Raw genomic sequence first — 17945 nt, 5'->3', positions numbered from 1 at the left:
ACCATCATGACTACATTCAATCTATCAATTTCTAGCATGGTCCAATCTCCCTGTGTATTTTCCTATGGATTCTAATGATTTGTCTGTCCCTCTGCCCCACTCTTTCTCTGTCTCTCATTCCTCCACAGCTAATTTTGTGGTGGACGGGAGCTCGTGTGTGAGCAGCTGCCCCCCTTATAAGACGGAGGTGGAGAAGAAAGGAGTGAAGAGGTGTGAGCCCTGTGGAGGCCTCTGTCCCAAAGGTACCTGTCCAGTGTCCACACATACTGTACACCCATCAAATATCACAGATCTGTAGTGTCCTCTACTCCAGCAACCTGTCCTTTTCACTGATGTAGTGAAACTTTGGCTTTATGAATGATTTCCTCTCCTCTCTAGCTTGTCAAGGAACAGGCACAGCCTCTAGACAGACAGTGGACTCTCAGAACATTGACAGTTTCATCAACTGCACCAAGATCCAGGGCAGCCTTCACTTTCTGGTCACCGGGATCAAAGGGTGAGTGACAGTTGCAATGTCCTATCAAAATGGCATGGCCTGAGGTGGTTTAATGATCTAAGACACTGCAGCTGGAGCACATGTACAATGTACCGCTGCCAGTATAGTTTCCAATCTGGCCCAACATGCTTTCAGCACTCTCTCTCCTACCTTTCACCTCTATCTCTCTCTATTAAATACATTTCCTAATATTGAGTTGCACCCCCCTTTTCCTTCAGAACAGCCTCAATTTGTCGAGGCATGGACTCTATAAAGGGTCGAAGGGATGCATGTTGACTCCAATGCTTCCCACAGTTGTATCAAGTTGGCTGGATGTTCTTTGAGTGGTGGACCATTCTTGATATGGGAAACTGACATAGGAAACTGTTGAGTGTGAAAAACCCAGCAGCGTTGCAGTTCTTTTTAAAATGTAATTTTTATATATTTCTTGTTTTTTTATGTTACTTTTACCCCTTTTTCTCCCTAATTTCCTGGTATCCAATTGGTAGTTACAGTCTTGTCTCATCGCTGCAACTCCCGTACAGACTCGGGAAAGGCGTGCGTCCTCAGAAGCGCAATCCAACCGATGCCCACTTAACCCGGAAGCCAGCCGCACCAATGTGTCGGAGGAAACACTGTACACCTGGCCGTGCACATGGCGACCATGTCAGCGTGCACTGCGCCCGGTCCGCCGCAGGAGTCGCTAGTGCGCGATGGGACCAGGACAACCCTGCCGGCCAAACCCTCCCCTAACTCAGATGACGCTGGGGCAATTGTGCGCCGCCCAATGGGTATCCTGGTCGCAGCCGGCTGTGACAGAGCCTGGACTCAAACCCAGAATCTCTAGTGGCACAGCTAACACCAGCATTGCAGTTCTTGACACACTCAACCGGTGCGCCTGGCACCTACTACCATAACCCATTCAAAGGCACTTCCATATTTTGTTTTGCCGATTCACCCCCTGAATGGCACACACATCATCCATGTCTTAATTGTCTCAAGGCTTAAAATCCATCTTTAACCTGTCTCCTCCCTTCATCTACACTGATTGAAGGGAATTTAACATGTGACATCAATAAAGGATCCTAACGTTCACCTGGATTCACCTGGTCAGTCTATTAAATAAAGAGCAGGTGTTCCTAATTTTTTATACACTCAATGAACAGATGTAGGATCTTAATTTGATTAAGATTTGTTGCTGAGAATTTTCCTGCACAGTACGAAATGCAAACTTGTAGTCTATTCAAGGTTAAAAAAGTATTCTGGCCTCCCTGGTGGCGCAGTGGTTAAGGGCGCTGTACTGCAGCGCCAGCTGTGCCATCAGAGTCCCTGGGTTCGCGCCCAGGCTCTGTCGTAACCGGCCGCGACTTGGCCTAGCGTCGTCCGGGTTAGGGAGGGCTTGGTCGGTAGGGGTGTCCTTGTCTCATCGCGCACCAGCGACTCCTGTGGCGGGCCGGGTGCAGTGCGCGCTAACCAAGGCGGCCAGGTACACGGTGATTCCTCCTGCTGGCTGCTGGATGCGTGCTTGGTTGGGTTGTGTATCGGAGGACGCATGACTTTCAACCTTCGTCTCTCCCGAGTTGTAGCGATGAGACAAGATAGTAGCTACTACAACAATTGGATACCACGAAATTGGAGAGAAAAAGGGGTAAAATATGTATATATTTTTTATATTTTTTAAGGTTTCTAATTTCCACTTTAAAATGTCAGACTTGATTTGCCCTAATGAAAAATGTATCTGTCTCTCTGTCTCTCCTGTCTCTGTCTCTCTGTCTCTTCTGTCTCTGTCTCTTCTGTCTCTTCTGTCTCTGTCTCTTCTGTCTCTCTGTCTCTCCTGTCTCTTCTGTCTCTGTCTCTTCTGTCTCTCCTGTCTCTTCTCTCTCTGTCTCTCCTGTCTCTTCTCTCTCTGTCTCTCCTGTCTCTTCTCTCTCTGTCTCTCCTGTCTCTTCTGTCTCTGTCTCTCTGTCTCTCCTGTCTCTTCTGTCTCTGTCTCTTCTGTCTCTGTCTCTTCTGTCTCTGTCTCTCCTGTCTCTCCTGTCTCTTCTCTCTCTGTCTCTCCTGTCTCTTCTGTCTCTGTCTCTTCTGTCTCTCCTGTCTCTCCTGTCTCTTCTCTCTCTGTCTCTCCTGTCTCTTCTCTCTCTGTCTCTCCTGTCTCTTCTCTCTCTGTCTCTCCTGTCTCTTCTGTCTCTGTCTCTCCTGTCTCTTCTGTCTCTGTCTCTCTGTCTCTTCTGTCTCTGTCTCTCCTGTCTCTTCTGTCTCTGTCTCTCTGTCTCTCCTGTCTCTTCTGTCTCTCTGTCTCGCTGTCTCTCCTGTCTCTCCTGTCTCTTCTCTCTCTGTCTCTCTGTCTCTCCTGTCTCTTCTGTCTCTTCTCTCTCTGTCTCTTCTCTCTCTGTCTCTCTGTCTCTCTGTCTCTCTGTCTCTCCTGTCTCTTCTGTCTCTGTCTCTTCTGTCTCTCTGTCTCTTCTGTCTCTCTGTCTCTTCTGTCTCTGTCTGTCTCTGTCTCTTCTGTCTCTCTGTCTCCCCTACAAAAAAAATCCATTAATTATAATCCAGATAATAATTCACAAGTCCTGTTTCTGCAGGTTCGTTTTCCTGCTGTAGCAAACTGTCTCAAATGAAGATCCTACATCTGTATATTCAAAATGACACAGTAATGTCAATTTGTTCCCTTTTCTTTGGTCCTCACTACTTCTCTGTTGGTTGATCTTCTGCACACAGTGATCCCTACAACAACATCACAGCTTTGGATCCAGAGAAACTGAAGATCTTCAGAACTGTGCGAGAGATCACAGGTATGTGTGTGTATGAATGTGTGTGTGTGTTGAAGTTTCAAGTGCATGTGTCAGTTTAGTGGTGTGTTTGTATGGTGTTCTGTGTTTGTAACACACCTTCTCCGGTTGCCAGACATTCTGAGTATCCAGTCATGGCCGGAAACTCTGACAGACCTGTCAGTGTTCTCCAACTTGACAACCATACAAGGAAGAACCCTTTACAGGTGACAATCTGTCTGTCTGTCTCCCTCACTGTCTGACGTTATACTTGTGTCTCTGTCTCTCTGCACTAAAGACATATCTTGTTCACATTCTACAGTATGTGTACACTGAACCCATCACCATTTCCATCTGTGTTCAACTGCATTGTAGACATGCATGCATAGACTGACCTGTTGTGTCTTGTGTGTCTTGTCACCACTTTATCTCTCATCCTCTTTCACCCTTTTTCTCATTCTCTACTCTGTTCTCCTCTCTGTCTCTTCTGTCTCTTCTGTCTCTGTCTCTTCTGTCTCTTCTGTCTCTTCTGTCTCTCTGTCTCTTCTGTCTCTATGTCTCTTCTCTCTCTGTCTCTCTGTCTCTTCTCTCTCTGTCTCTCTGTCTTCTGTCTCTTCTGTCTCTGTCTCTTCTCTCTCTGTCTCTCTGTCTCTCTTGTCTCTTCTGTCTCTTCTGTCTCTCTGTCTCTTCTCTCTCTGTCTCTCTGTCTTCTGTCTCTTCTGTCTCTTCTGTCTCTCTCTCTCTTCTCTCTCTGTCTCTCTGTCTCTCTGTCTCTCTGTCTCTTCTCTCTCTGTCTCTCCTGTCTCTTCTGTCTCTTCTGTCTCTGTCTCTTCTGTCTCTCTGTCTCTTCTGTCTCTCTGTCTCTCTGTCTCTTCTGTCTCTGTCTCTTCTGTCTCTCTGTCTCTCTGTCTCTTCTGTCTCTCTATCTATTCTGTCTCTGTCTCGCTGTCTCTTCTGTCTCTTCTGTCTCTCTCTCTGTCTTGTTTGTCCCATCAGAGGAGGGCGCTCTAAAAGGTACAGTAGTGTTTGTGACAGCTGTTTTATTAATCTTCCTGGTATGACATCATACTTACACAATGTCCTCCTTATCACCTGTGACTATGCTAAGCAACATTTTACTCAGAATTGGTTATGTGTTGAGTCTTGAACTGTATGAGAAGTGTCTCAGTTGGTGGTGGTGGGTGAGGGATTTGTGTTGAGGTATAAGGTAACCACTATCCTCATGATTGTACTTTGAACTTGATCATACCATATGACCATACACACTTCTACGTATAAGTGAAGAGTTGGGTACTGGGAGTCACTGGGTGAATAGGTGGTATTGATCAAACTAATCTCAAAGACAATGATATATACATTCCCTACATAGCAACATACACATTTTCTGTCTGCTGGTAGACAATTAGTGTTTGGGAGCAGCAATGACGAATGTGCGATTCATTTTTTTATCTGTCCTGACTTGATGTTCCCAGCTAAAGTATACATTTGTACATATTTTGTCTGAAGTATCCTCCATTCCCTCCACCCTGATGGTTCTCCTCTCCCTGCTCCCTCACCTTTGACCCACTCTCCCACTGCCTCTCTACCCCTCTGCCCTGCTCATCTTCCTCCTCCTGCGTTATTGACTCCTCCCTCTTATTCAGGGGCTACTCCCTGCTGGTGATGCGCATCCCGTCCCTGACATCTCTGGGGCTGCGCTCGCTGCGGAGGATCAACGACGGCGGCGTCTACATCACAGGAAACAAGAAGCTGTGCTACCACCACACCGTCAACTGGACACGCCTCTTCAGCAGCAGCTCCCGCCCACAGCGCCGCCAGAAGAACATTGACGTCAAGGAGAATCGTCTCCAGAGCCAGTGTGGTGAGACAGGGGGACTGAGGAGAGAGACTGGGTGAAATCTCAAAATCATTGAGTGAATATGGCAGGTAAACTAGTGAAGAACTAATAGTTTTTTGCGTATTTGTCTGTTTGTGTGTGTGTGTAGTTGAGGAGGGGCACATGTGTGACCCACTGTGTTCGTTGGAGGGGTGTTGGGGTCCTGGTCCGGACCAGTGTATGTCCTGTAAGAACTTCAACCGAGGAGGAACCTGTGTCCATCAGTGCAGATTTCTCACTGGGTCAGTAGTCAGTCAAAACAATGTATCTTTATTATAATGTAGAGCATGTCTCAATGTGTGTGTGTGACTATGTTTTCAACCTATTTTTCAATCTCAATCTCTGTTTTTCTCCAGGGAGGGTCGTGAGTTTGCAGGTCCAAAGGGCGAATGCATGCCCTGTCACTCAGAGTGTGAGGTCCAGGAGGGACGGTTCACCTGCACAGGACCGGTATGCACACCTCTGACCATATCTCTCAATGCGTCATAAAAAGACATAAGCTCAGAGGGATCAGTTGAAAAGTGTCTCTCAAAATTCTCAGGACTATCTGAAATGTAGCGCTTTACTGCCACCTTGTGGATGATATTTTGGACCACAGTTACATGGAAATTGTCCTCTCTCTAACCTCTCTGTCACTGCAGGGAGCTAATAAGTGTGTGATGTGTGCCAGTCTGAGGGACGGTCCCCACTGTGTGTCCTCATGCCCTGAGGGAGTGATGGGGGAGAAAGGTCTCATCTTTAAGTACCCCAACCAGCAGAGACGCTGTGAGCCCTGCCACCTCAACTGCACCCAGGGGTGAGAAACGAGTCAGAGAATGGTGGAGGGGTGTGTGTGTGTGTGTGTGTGTGTGCATGCGTGTTAAATATCTCTCTGTTCTGTGTTTTCAGTTGCTCAGGGCCAGGCATTGGGGACTGTTTGGACTCGTCCAGATTAACCACTAGGTGAGTGGAGCCTCTGTCTTTTCTCCACCTGTGACTGACAACCTGATATCGCCTCAATGTAATTACAATTAAAGTGTGTTCTGTGTTCTCTAGTCTAGAGCACAGCAATCTTCATTATTGTACGGTGCATTCGGAAAGTATTTAGACCCCTTGACTTTTTCCACATTTTGTTACGTTACAGCCTTGATCTAAAATTGATCAAATCGTTTTTTTCCCTAATCAATCTAACACTATAACGACAAAGCAAAAACTGAAATATCACATTTACATACAGTACCAGTCAAAAGTTTGGACACACCTGCTCATTCAAGGGTTTTTCTTTATTTGTACTATTTTCTACATTTTAGAATAATAGTGAAGACATGTGGAGGCCAGAGCATCTGATGCAGCACTCCATCACTCTCCTTATTGGTCAAATAGTCCTTACACAGCCTGGAGGTGTGTTTTGTCATTGTCCTGTTGAAAAACAAATGATAGTCCCACTAAGCGCAAACCGGATGGGTGGTGTATCGCTGCAGAATACTGTGGTAGCCATGCTGGTTAAGTGTACCTTGAATTCTAAATAAATCACTGACAGTGTCACTTGCACAGCACCCCCACACCATCACACCTCCTCCTCCATGCTTCACGGTAGGAACCGCACATGCAGAGATCATCCGTTCACCTACTCAGCATCTCACAAAGACACAGCAGTTGGAACCAAATATCTCAAATTTGGACTCATCAGACCAAAGAACAGATTTCCACCGGTCTAATGTCCATTGCTCGTGAATCTTGGCCCAAGCAAGTCTCTTCTTCCTATTGGTGTCCTTTAGTAGTGGTTTCTACCTTGAAGAACTGATTCATACAGTCTCCTCTGAGCAGTTGATATTGAGATGTGTCTGTCACTTGAACTCTGTGAAGCATTTACTTGGGCTGCAATTTCTGAGGCTGGTAACTGTAATGAACTTATCCTCTACAGCAGAGGTAACTCTGGGTCTTCCTTTCCTGTGGTAATCCTTGTAAGAGCCAGTTTCATCATAGGGTGTGATGGTTTTTGCGACTGCACTTGAAGAAACTTTCAAAGTTCTGGAAATTTTCCGAATTGACTGACCTGCATGTCTTAAAGTAATGATGGACCGTCATTTGTCTTTGCTTATTTGAGCTGTTCTTGCAATAATATGGACTTGGTCTTTTACAATAATATACCATCCCTACCTTGTCACAACACAACTGATTGGATCAAATTCATTAAGAAGGAAATAAATTCCACAAATTAACTTTAAACAAGGCACACCTGTTAATTGAAATGCATTCCAAGTGACTACCTCATGAAGCTGGTTGAGAGAATGCCAAGAGTGTGCAAAGCTGTCATCAAGGCAAAGGATGGCTACTTTGAAGAATCTCAGATATAAAATATATTTTGATTTATTTGACACTTTTTTTGGTTACTACACGATTCCATATGTGTTATTTCCTAGTGTTGATGGCTACAATGTAGTCAATAGTAAAAATAAAGAAAAACCCTTGAATGAGTAGGTGTGTCCAAACTTCTGACTGGTACTGTAAGTATTCAGACCCTTTACACAGTGCTTTGTTGAAGCATCTTTGGCAGCAATTACATCTTCAAGTCTTCTTTGGTATTACGCTACAAGCTTGGCACACCTGTATTTGGGGAGTTTCTCCCATTCGTCGCTGCAAATCCTCTCAAGCTCTGTTAGGTTGGATGGGGTGTGTTGCTGCACAGCTACTTTAAGGTCTCTCCAGAGATGTTTGATCAGGTTCAAGTCCAGGCTCTTGCTGGGCCACTCAAAGACATTCAGAGACTTGTCCCAAAGCCCCTCCTGCATTATCTTGGCTGTGTGCTTAGTGTTGTTGTCCTGTTGGAAGGTGAACCTTCGCCCCAGTCTGAGATCCTGAGTGCTCTGGAGCAGTTTTTTCTCAAGGACCTCTCTCTGTACTTTGCTCTGTTCATCTTTCCCTTGATCCTGATTAGTCTCCCAGTCTCTGCCACTGAAAAACATCCCCACAGCATGATGCTGCCACCACCATTCATGACCGTAGGGATGGTGTCAGGTTTCCTCCAGATGTGACGCTTGGCATTCAAGCCAAAGAGTTTGATCTTGGTTTCATCAGACCCGAGAATATTTTTTCTCATGTTCCGAGAGTCCTTTTACTGAGGAGTAGCTTCCGTCTGGCCACTCTACTATAAAGGCCTGATTGGAGGAGTTATGCAGAGATGGTTCTCCTTCTGGAAGGTTCTCCCATCTAAACAGAGGAACTCTGGAGCTCTGTCAGAATGACCGTCGGGGTCTTGGTCATCTTCCTGACCAAGGCCCTTCTCCCCTGATTGCTCATTTTGGCCAGGTGGCCCGCTCTAGGAAGAGTCTTGGTGGTTCCAAACTTCTTCCATTTAAGAATTATGGAGGCCATTGTGTTCTTGGGGACCTTCAATGCTGCCGAAATGTTTGGTACCCTTCCCATATCGGTGCCTCGACACAATCCTGTCTTGGAGCTCTGCGGACAATTCCTTGGTTTTTGCTCTGACATGCACTGTCAGCTGTGGGACCTTATAAAGACCGGTGTGTGCCTTTCCAAATCATGTCCAATCAATTGAATTTGCCAACATTTCATTAAACTGTTATTGCTTTGTCATTATAATACTCTCTAGAATAAGTATTAGCAAAATGTGGAAAAAGTCAAGGAGTCTAAATTATTTTTGAATGAACTGAATATCAGCTGCTGATTGGCTAATACCTCTTCCTGTGTCTCTTTCCAGCCAACCCATTATAGGCATTGTTCTGGGAGTTTTGGCAGTGGTGATAGTGGGCATCTCTATCTTTGTGATGAGTGTTCTGTACCGCCGAGGTCTTGCCATCCGGCGCAAGAGAGCCATGAGGAGATACCTGGCGAGTGGAGAGGTGGGGAGGGGAGAGAGGGTGTGTGTGAGTGAGAGAGAGAGAGAAAATAAGGATTTTTTTATAGCACTGTCTGTGCGTGTGTGTTATTGTCTTGATATGTCCTGATATTAACTCTGTGCATTTGTGTTGGTCTGTAGAGTTTAGAGCCCTTGGACCCTGGTGAGAAGGGGGTCAAAGTTCATGCGAGGATCCTGAAGGTCAAGGAGCTCCGTAAGATCAAGCTGCTGGGCACCGGGGTGTTTGGCTCCATCCACAAGGTGATTACAACATCAACCGTTGGCCTCTTAAACCCCCTATTTTCATCATCACTGCACCTTTCTACCATTTACCAAATTGTGTTTCTTACCTTTTCTTTGTTTCATTGTGAGGTAACCCCTCTCCCTCTGTCTTTTCCTCCACCTTTCTCAGGGCATTTGGATTCCTGAGGGAGATTCAGTGAAGATCCCCGTGGCCATAAAGACTATTCATGATCGAACGGGGCGGCAGACCTTCCATGAGATCACAGACGTAAGAAAATATATTTACACTACCGTTCAAAAGTTTGGGGTCACTTAGAAATGTCCTTGTTTTTGAAAGAAAAGCACATTTTTTTTGTCATTAAATTGATCCGAAATACAGTGTAGACATTGTTAATGTGGTTAAGGACTATTGTAGCTGGAAACGGCTGATTTTTTTATGGAACATCTACATAGGTGTACAGAGGCCCATTATCAGCAAACATCACTCCTGTGTTCCAATGGCACGTTGTGTTAACTAATCCAAGTTTATCCTTCTAGGCAGAGTTCCTCTGTCCAGTGTCTGTGTTATTTTGCCCATCTTAATCTTTTATTTTTATTGGCCAGTCTGAGATATGGCTTTTTCTTTGCAACTCTGCTTAGAAGGCCAGCATCCTGGAGTCGCCACTTCACTGTTGACATTGAGCCTGGTGTTTTGCGGGTACTACAGTGAGGGGAAAAAAGTATTTGATCCCCTGCTGATTTTGTACGTTTGTCCACTGACAAAGAAATTATCCGTCTATAATTTTAATGGTAGGTTTATTTGAACAGTGAGAGACAGAATAACAACAAAAAAATCCAGAAAAACTCATGTCAAAAATGTTATACATTAATTTGCATTTTAATGAGGGAAAAGTGGGCAAACGTACAAAATCAGCAGGGGATCAAATACTTTTTTCCCTCACTGTATTTAATGAAGCTGCCAGTTGAGGACTTGTGAGGCATCTGTTTGTCAAACTGGACAATCTAATGTACTTGTCCTCTTTCTCAGTTGTGCATCGGGGCCTCCTATAGTCTTAATTTCTCAGAAAAATAATAGACCGACGAGTTTCAGAAGCAAGTTCTTTGTTTCTTGCCTTTTTGAGCCTGTAATTGAACCCACAAATGCTGTTGCGCCAGATACTCAACTAGTTTAAAGAAGGCCAGTTTTTTTGCTTCTTTAATCAGATCAACAGTTTTCAGCTGTGCTAACATAATTGCAAAAGGGTTTTCTAATGATCAATTAGCCTTTTAAAAATGATAAACTTGGATTAGCTCACACAACATGCCATTGGAACACAGGAGTGATGTTTGCTGATAATGGGCCTCTGTACACCTATGTAGATATTCCATTAACAATCTGCCGTTTCCAGCTACAATAGTCATTAACAACATTAACAATGTCTACACTGTATTTCTGATCAATTTGATGTTATTTTAATGGACAAAAAAATGTGCTTTTCTTTCAAAAGGACATTTCTAAGTGACCCTAAACTTTTGAACGGTGGTGTATATCTCACATACCCATTATCAAGAACATCTTCCCCTTCAAATCATAACTGACCTGATAACACTTAGCTTGACTCTGTTTACTAATGCAGATTTTTCTAATAACCCATGCAGCACATGTTGGCGATGGGTAGCTTGGACCACCAGTACATAGTCAGGCTCTTAGGCGTCTGTCCAGGTGCAAGTCTCCAGCTGGTCACCCAGCTCAGCACTCAGGGGTCCTTACTGGAGCACATCAGGCACTACAGGGATAGCCTGGACCCACAGAGGCTGCTCAACTGGTGTGTGCAGATTGCCAAGGTGAGATACCGTGTGTGTGTGTATGTGGTTGTGTATGCGTGCATGTTGCATATTGTTTATGCGACTGAGGTGTGTGTCCTCTCCCCCGTCAGGGTATGTACTATTTGGAGGAACACAGGATGGTCCACAGAAACCTGGCAGCCAGGAATGTTCTCTTGAAAAGTGACTACATGGTCCAGATCTCTGACTATGGCATCGCAGACCTGCTATACCCTGACGACAAGAAGTACTTCTACAATGAGGTCAAGGTGTGTTGGCTTCTTGGTTAGGTCCCATAGTCCGGAATAACTTGTCATGGACAATGTCTCAGCCTACTATTTATCTTTATCTTCTTCTGGAAAAACCATCCTGTGCATCACCTGTTTCTTTTCTGTTAGATGAGATGTTGACTAGATACGTGGCCTGTGTATTTTCTGTTAGGTGAGATGTTGACTAGATACGTGGCCTGTTTCTCTGTGTTTTGCATTGTTGCCATGAACACTACCTAATAGGTGTTTTTTCCCAGTGGCCACAGGCTTTGAACTGGGTGCAACTCATGGTGACATAGTTCCCTGTCTTGTCTCTCTCACCACAGACGCCTATCAAATGGATGGCTCTGGAGAGCATCTTGTTCCGCAGATACACACATCAAAGTGATGTCTGGAGCTATGGTGAGTCACTGTGTGTATGTTTCATGTGCTTTTTATAGACTTTTATATCAACGGTAACTTGAAAGTACTTATGTGTATGTTGAGTTACCAGGATTTTAGAATGTCAATTATATTACTCCATCTTGCAGGAGTGACAGTGTGGGAGATGATGTCATACGGGGCGGAGCCCTACTCAACGATGCGTCCACAGGAAGTGCCTGACCTGCTGGAGAAGGGCGAGCGTCTCTCCCAGCCACACATCTGTACCATAGATGTTTACATGGTCATGGTCAAGTGTGAGTGCCGACCCTCTCTCCTTCACCATCAATACCTATCAGATCTGTGTGAAATGTGTTAGAGTACGTTGCATTGTAATAATTTGTTTTGCTATGAAAGTATAGTGTATATAAAGAATGTTCAAACAACTGAAAATATTTTCAAATGGGACTCACGTGGCATTATCATCATTTACAGGCTGGATGATTGACGAGAATGTCCGTCCCACCTTCAAGGAACTGGCCAATGAGTTTACCAGAATGGCCAGGGACCCGCCTCGGTACCTTGTGATCAAGGTAAGATAGAATGCCACACCTGGGAGACAGCCATATAAATCAATGTTTGCTAAGAATGTGTTTTTTGGAGTCCACTCCCAAATGCCAATCAATACAGTCCTAAGACTGTGCTCTTTGCCTGAGTCACACTCTTGTTCATCCACACCAAATGTCAGCTCATGAGGATAATAATAATGATGTTGTTAGTGATGATGATGATTGAAGTTTATTTCTTTATCTTCCTCTGTTCACCAGGGGGACTGCAGCCCGTCGGACTCTCCCTCAGACGATTCTCACCACCGAGTTACAGAGCTGGATCACATGGAGGCGGGGCTGGAGGACCAGGATGAGGAGAGGCTAGGGGACGGCATGGCCACACCTCCTCTCTATCTGTCACAGGCCAGGAGTCTTTCTCGACTCTCAAGAATGGAAAGCCACAGGGTGAGGGCTCATATAAGGCATCTCTCCCGATGCATACACGATGCATACATTTTAAACTGTATGGGGCCAGGAGTTTTTCCGAACCATGTGACCTGACCAGGAAAATCCAAGTTATAGCCTATAGTCCTGGTCAGGTCGTCAATATATAACATGGGCAGATCAAAACAACCTTTTGTTCACCAAGTTGTTTTTCTAACTCCCACCCCGTCCTGTCCCATTCCTGTATTCCCCTCAGGGTGTTCACAGCAGTCAGGCTGGATACCTGCCCATGACCCCAGGACTGGATAACTCTCAGGTCAATCACTGGAGATGATAAAGATACATGAAAACGTTTACATGCTAACACATGTATTATTGAAAGTCTTCCAGCCTATATCAATCCTATAGGGTTGATCACTCATTTGACATTATACCCCCTGTTCCTCTATATAGATGGTGTGGTCCCCAGCATCTCGCTCTCGCCTCAACTCCGCCCGCACTGTGTCAGAGAGCTCCGAGGGGCGGGGCACGTTGGTGGAGCTGGAGATGAGCGAGGACTTGGCTGGCAGCCTGCAGAGGAAGCGGCATCGGGAGGACAGTGCCTACATGTCCCAGAGGGACAGCATGTCAGGGGTGCTGTCTGAGACCCCCTCCCCTGACACAGAGGGGGAGGAGGACCAAAACGGATACGTGCTCCCCGGACTGGGTGACAGTCCAGAGAGAGGTGATCCCATAGATAGATCACGAAAACAAACATACCACACAATATGCATAGGAACATATACCTTTGTGTTTCTGACTATTGAACATAATGCATTTTTATATTTCCTTTAAGCCATAAAGAGTCACATGTTTTTGTTTGTGGATGGTCGCATGGTCATTGTTACAACTGAAAGTGTCAGTGTTAATTACTCAGATCATTTCAGATCTCTGGATCACCTTACTCATTCCTCTTTCCCTTGTCACTGTTCTCCACAGATACGCTACTGTCTAGCTCACGGGTCACCCTTCCTCACGGGAGGACGTCCAAGGTTCCCTCATACCCGTCAGGACCCTCGGAGGACAATGACAGTTCCTGTGAAGAATATGAGTACATGAACAAACAGGCGTTCATGATGACTCTCTCCCCCAGGCAGCAGCCTGGCCACTCCAAAGATGGCCATTGGTTGAAGATGAACAAGAGGCAACGCTCTTCTCTGCCATCCCTGGACACAGAGTATACAGAGTGCACGGGGCACAGGACATCAGCTGGGGAGAACAGGGGAGGCCAAACCAAGCATGAAGAACACCAGGACTATGAATTCCCTGTCCTCAACTCTGATTCAGATAAAATGGAGGAAAGGGGCTCTGGTGACGTTGAATATGAGTACATGGACATTCGAAGTGTTGGACCAGAGGCCAGTGAAAGACCAGACGATCCCCCAACACGAGTTGTCCCTCATCCTGGAGCTATGCACAAACAGCGGATGAGAGACGAGAGAGAGGTGGAGGAAGAGGACGATGAATACGTAGAAGAGGACGACTATCATTACACTAACAGGCAACCCAAGCTGCGGCAGGCTCTGCGAAGCAGGGAGGGGCTGAGGATGCAGAGAGGAGGAGAGGGAGAGGTGGATGAGTACGAGGACATGGATTCCCTGGCTGCCCCTGGAGCTGGGGACCCAGTGGAGTATGAGAATTTGCAGGGAGAAGGTGAGGGTGTAGTGGGGGGCATGGGGGGTCAGCACACAGGGATGGGGGCATTTGTAAAAGTGCGTGCAGGGGTAGGGGTGGGGGAGCCTGGTGGCGGAGATCGCTCATTTGACAATCCAGACTACTGGCAGAGCAGGTTGTTCCTGAAGCCTAACGCTGTGAGCACGTAGGGAAGTGGACCTCCTTCATGAAACCTGAAGGGGATAGCTGCCTCTGTAGCTTTTCCATGTCCATTGAATTCAATGAAGGACCAGGAGAGGGGAGAAACCAATCCAGAGCCATCCAAATATCAAAAATATTTAAGACATATCTCTGTGTGCCATTTTTGTATTTTAAAGAGCAACTGACACTAAAAAGCGACTTCTTGTTTAAAAATGGCCTATGTGGCATCAATGAGTCAGAAACATTCATTCTAGTGTCAACACAAAGTGTAAATCATAAAGTCAGTCTCGTTCAGAACAGAGATTTGCGAGATGATAGGAAAACATTTTATGTCACAGAATAAACGGTACCGTAATAGTTTTCCTGGGGTTGGGTTTATTTCAATCCTGCCCACCAAGCAGTCATCAATTTGGAGGTTGTAATGCCCGTAGTCAATTTGATTTGACATTCGATACCTATGGGGCTAGATAGCTATGGGGCTAGATGGACCATCAGTAAATAGTACATGGGACAATATTTTTTTAAATATCAATAGCTCCAAATTTAAATGACTTAAAAACCTAATACAAACTATAAATTGTAGAAATTCATAAACAAATATTGAACGCATTTAATGAGACAATTAAAAGATGTGCAACATGAAAAATCTACTTTGCCACGGTCACATACTAGCCTGCAGAAGCTAACTGGCAAAAATGTTTTGGCTAGCACTACCTATCTTAGGCAACTTTAAGACACAAGACCTGGTTTCAAGATATCTAGAAGGGTTAGTTAATGTAACTTTGTACTGTTTTGGTAGAGTGAATGTACAAACGCTTGCCACATACGAACACACACACACGAGACACCCACATTAAACCACCTTACAAGACAACTCTTGTTTGGCTTCAGTCATGGCCGCTGCATTTCTTAATGACCAAGCCGAAAAAGAAGCCAAATCAGGAAGTTCAGCCATTAATGTGTCTGTTACAGGTTTACATTGATCACGTTTTTTAGCCATAATAACATAGGCTTTGGGATGTTTTTCTTTTCTTTGAAATATGATACTGTATTATAAATGTAAGGCACTGTGAGTGTGTGAAGCACTAATAGAAATGGCCCGATTATAAGCTTTGTATATGTTTTTACTTATAAGAACAAAAAATGGTTTTGTACAATGTTATTTTTCTATGGTATTTTCATGTTTTGAAAATGTTAATGTAACATTTAAGTGATATTATTGAGTATTTTCTACATAATAAAACTCTTTGAAGAATGCATGTGATTGTTGTCATTAATTAGTGAGAATGCGCATAATTCACAATCTGTTTGTTGATAACAGATGTTTAATTCATTTCTGTGGTGTCTTGCTGTTCACTTGTTACACAGTCCCATTCATTGGGGTAAGTGAGAAATGAATAGGCACATTCCATGTTGTCGTTATTCCAGTTGGGCTGAGCATATTACCAGAGCTCAACACCTGAAACAACATCCCAGGAACCACATACAACAATTAGTGTCCTTGTCAAGTCATTATCTGTGCATAATGGTTAAGGTGTTGGACTGACAGTCTCAGGGACTGTAGATTGAGTCCCGATAAGGATGCGACCCAGGCCAGAATGTACACATTGGTGTCAGAAGTGGGATGGCACCTTGATGCGGCTGTCCCTACAGCCTTCGGTAGAGGCGCAAGGAAATCAAAGATGCTTATCTAACGCCGTGTTCACATGCTAATTGAAACTTGGAACCTCTGCATTAAAATGAACTTAAGTTATTTTGCGTGGAGCTTCATACTGGTTGATTCCGAAACTTCCCAGGTGGGAAACTGGATCCTTTTCTACAAGTTATCAAGTCGTAACTCAACGATATTCCGCTGGCTGTATGAAAAGTGCTTTAGGGTTAGGGTTTAGGGTAGCAATGTCCCAAGGATCATAAACCCTGCCTATTTCTATCAACCAAATGTATTTATAGAGCCCTTTTTACAACAGCCGATGTAACAAAGTGTGTACACAGACCCGTGAGCAACTGTGGCCCCTCATGAGTTCAGATTGTTTTTAACCCCCATCCCGATCAAGTTGCCCATCCCTGATTTAGACCATAAAGCCCTATTTGGTTGTGATGTTTTTTCTTACGTAGCAAGAACATAGGAGGAGATTGGAGAATCAGGGGCTTGAGCAGCTGCATGAAGTGGAGCTTGATCAGAGATAGTATTTTTTCTTTTGGAACTTTGTAAGTGTAATGTTTACTGTACATACTGTTTATTTCACTTTTGTTTACTGTTTATTTCACTTGTTTATTTTACTTGCTTTGGCAATGTTAACATATGTTTCCCATGACAATAAAACCCCTTAAATTTAATTGATATTACAGAAAGGAGGAGATAGGAATCACATTGGGCAATGAATGGATAATGTGCAACGCCCCACCCAGCAGTCTGTCGACCAATCGCGTTCACGTTATCATGCTGCATCACACGGTTGCTAAACTAATTGTCACGCAATCCCGTATCAGAGTCAGAGTATGAGTGGAGAAACGTGCCTATTTTCATCGAAAGTACGTAATCTCACGATTCCAAAGCTATACAATATTACAGAGAGCAAGTTATTTACCTCACATCTTTGAAAATATTGGTAATGTTGCACTTCTTGTTGACGAAATTCATGCTAATGTTGGGTTTTTGAGCCAGCGTCAAATTGACTCCCATTTAAACCTTGAAGGAGAGTACTCCTTGTCCCATAATCACCCAGAATGCACCGCGCACTTCATTGTCGCCTTGAACGAGTTTACCATCTCCTAATAAGTATCTCTGGCTTGGTAGTGGCCGTACCTGTGTGAAGCTAGCCACAATAAGGATTAACCACAATTGTGGACTTGACGGTTTGGCTTCAAAATAAAAGTTCCCATTGAAAGTAATTTAAACAGAAATAAATAGTGGAATCTTTCCATATTTGGACTAGATAACAGTAAACAAGGTCGGAATGTAATCATATAAATTCACCAAAAGACAATTATTTATTAATTTGACACAAAAAAAGTAAAAATCAGTGGATGTATTAGAATTGCATTGGTGGCATACTCAAATTTGATTTGTCACATGCGCCGAATACAAGAGGTGGGGACCTTAATGTGAAATGCTTACTTACAAGCCCTTAACCAACAATGCAGCTCAAGAAAATATATACTAAATGAACTAAAGTAAAAAATAAAATAAAAAGTAACACAATAAAATAACAATAACGAGACTATAAACAGGGGGTACCGGTACCGAGTCAATGTGCCGGGGTACAGGTTAGTCGAGGTAATTTGTAGGTAGGAGCATAAGTGATTATGCATAGATAATAAACAGCGAATATCAGTAGTTTAAAAACAAAGGGGGGGGGGGGGGGGGGGGGGGGACACCAACGAATTTGACATTTTCAACCCGCTCCACTACAGCACCGTCAATGTGAATGGGGGTGTGTTCGGCCCTCCTTTTCCTGTAGTCCACG

At 44.5% G+C, this 17945-nt stretch overlaps 1 protein-coding gene across 2 annotated transcripts in view; it reads left to right on the top strand.

Moving 5' to 3' along the window:
- The window catches only part of LOC110494311 (receptor tyrosine-protein kinase erbB-3), a 35035-nt gene extending 19300 nt beyond the window's left edge, over nucleotides 1–15735 (top strand). The window contains exons 8-29 of one of the 2 annotated variants that reach the window (XM_036950395.2): nucleotides 129–242; nucleotides 379–496; nucleotides 3194–3267; nucleotides 3380–3470; nucleotides 4240–4257; nucleotides 4887–5104; nucleotides 5229–5361; nucleotides 5476–5569; nucleotides 5761–5915; nucleotides 6008–6061; nucleotides 8820–8961; nucleotides 9099–9218; nucleotides 9370–9468; nucleotides 10839–11024; nucleotides 11117–11272; nucleotides 11599–11674; nucleotides 11803–11949; nucleotides 12128–12225; nucleotides 12460–12645; nucleotides 12881–12940; nucleotides 13078–13348; nucleotides 13603–15735. In XM_036950395.2, coding sequence (XP_036806290.2) covers nucleotides 129–242; nucleotides 379–496; nucleotides 3194–3267; nucleotides 3380–3470; nucleotides 4240–4257; nucleotides 4887–5104; nucleotides 5229–5361; nucleotides 5476–5569; nucleotides 5761–5915; nucleotides 6008–6061; nucleotides 8820–8961; nucleotides 9099–9218; nucleotides 9370–9468; nucleotides 10839–11024; nucleotides 11117–11272; nucleotides 11599–11674; nucleotides 11803–11949; nucleotides 12128–12225; nucleotides 12460–12645; nucleotides 12881–12940; nucleotides 13078–13348; nucleotides 13603–14486 — 3494 coding nt within the window. In that variant the 3' untranslated portion in view covers nucleotides 14487–15735. The remainder of the gene's footprint in view (nucleotides 1–128; nucleotides 243–378; nucleotides 497–3193; nucleotides 3268–3379; nucleotides 3471–4239; nucleotides 4258–4886; nucleotides 5105–5228; nucleotides 5362–5475; nucleotides 5570–5760; nucleotides 5916–6007; nucleotides 6062–8819; nucleotides 8962–9098; nucleotides 9219–9369; nucleotides 9469–10838; nucleotides 11025–11116; nucleotides 11273–11598; nucleotides 11675–11802; nucleotides 11950–12127; nucleotides 12226–12459; nucleotides 12646–12880; nucleotides 12941–13077; nucleotides 13349–13602) is intronic. The other variant, XM_036950396.2, reaches the window with a different exon arrangement.
- Nucleotides 15736–17945: the final 2210 nt, after the last annotated feature.

The sequence above is a fragment of the Oncorhynchus mykiss genome, chromosome 17 (assembly GCF_057628025.1).
Source record: "Oncorhynchus mykiss isolate SJ-2025 chromosome 17, ASM5762802v1, whole genome shotgun sequence".
NCBI lineage: Eukaryota > Metazoa > Chordata > Actinopteri > Salmoniformes > Salmonidae > Oncorhynchus > Oncorhynchus mykiss.
The sequence above is the reverse complement of the archived record's forward strand: the minus strand, read 5'-3'. Positions and strand labels throughout refer to the sequence as shown.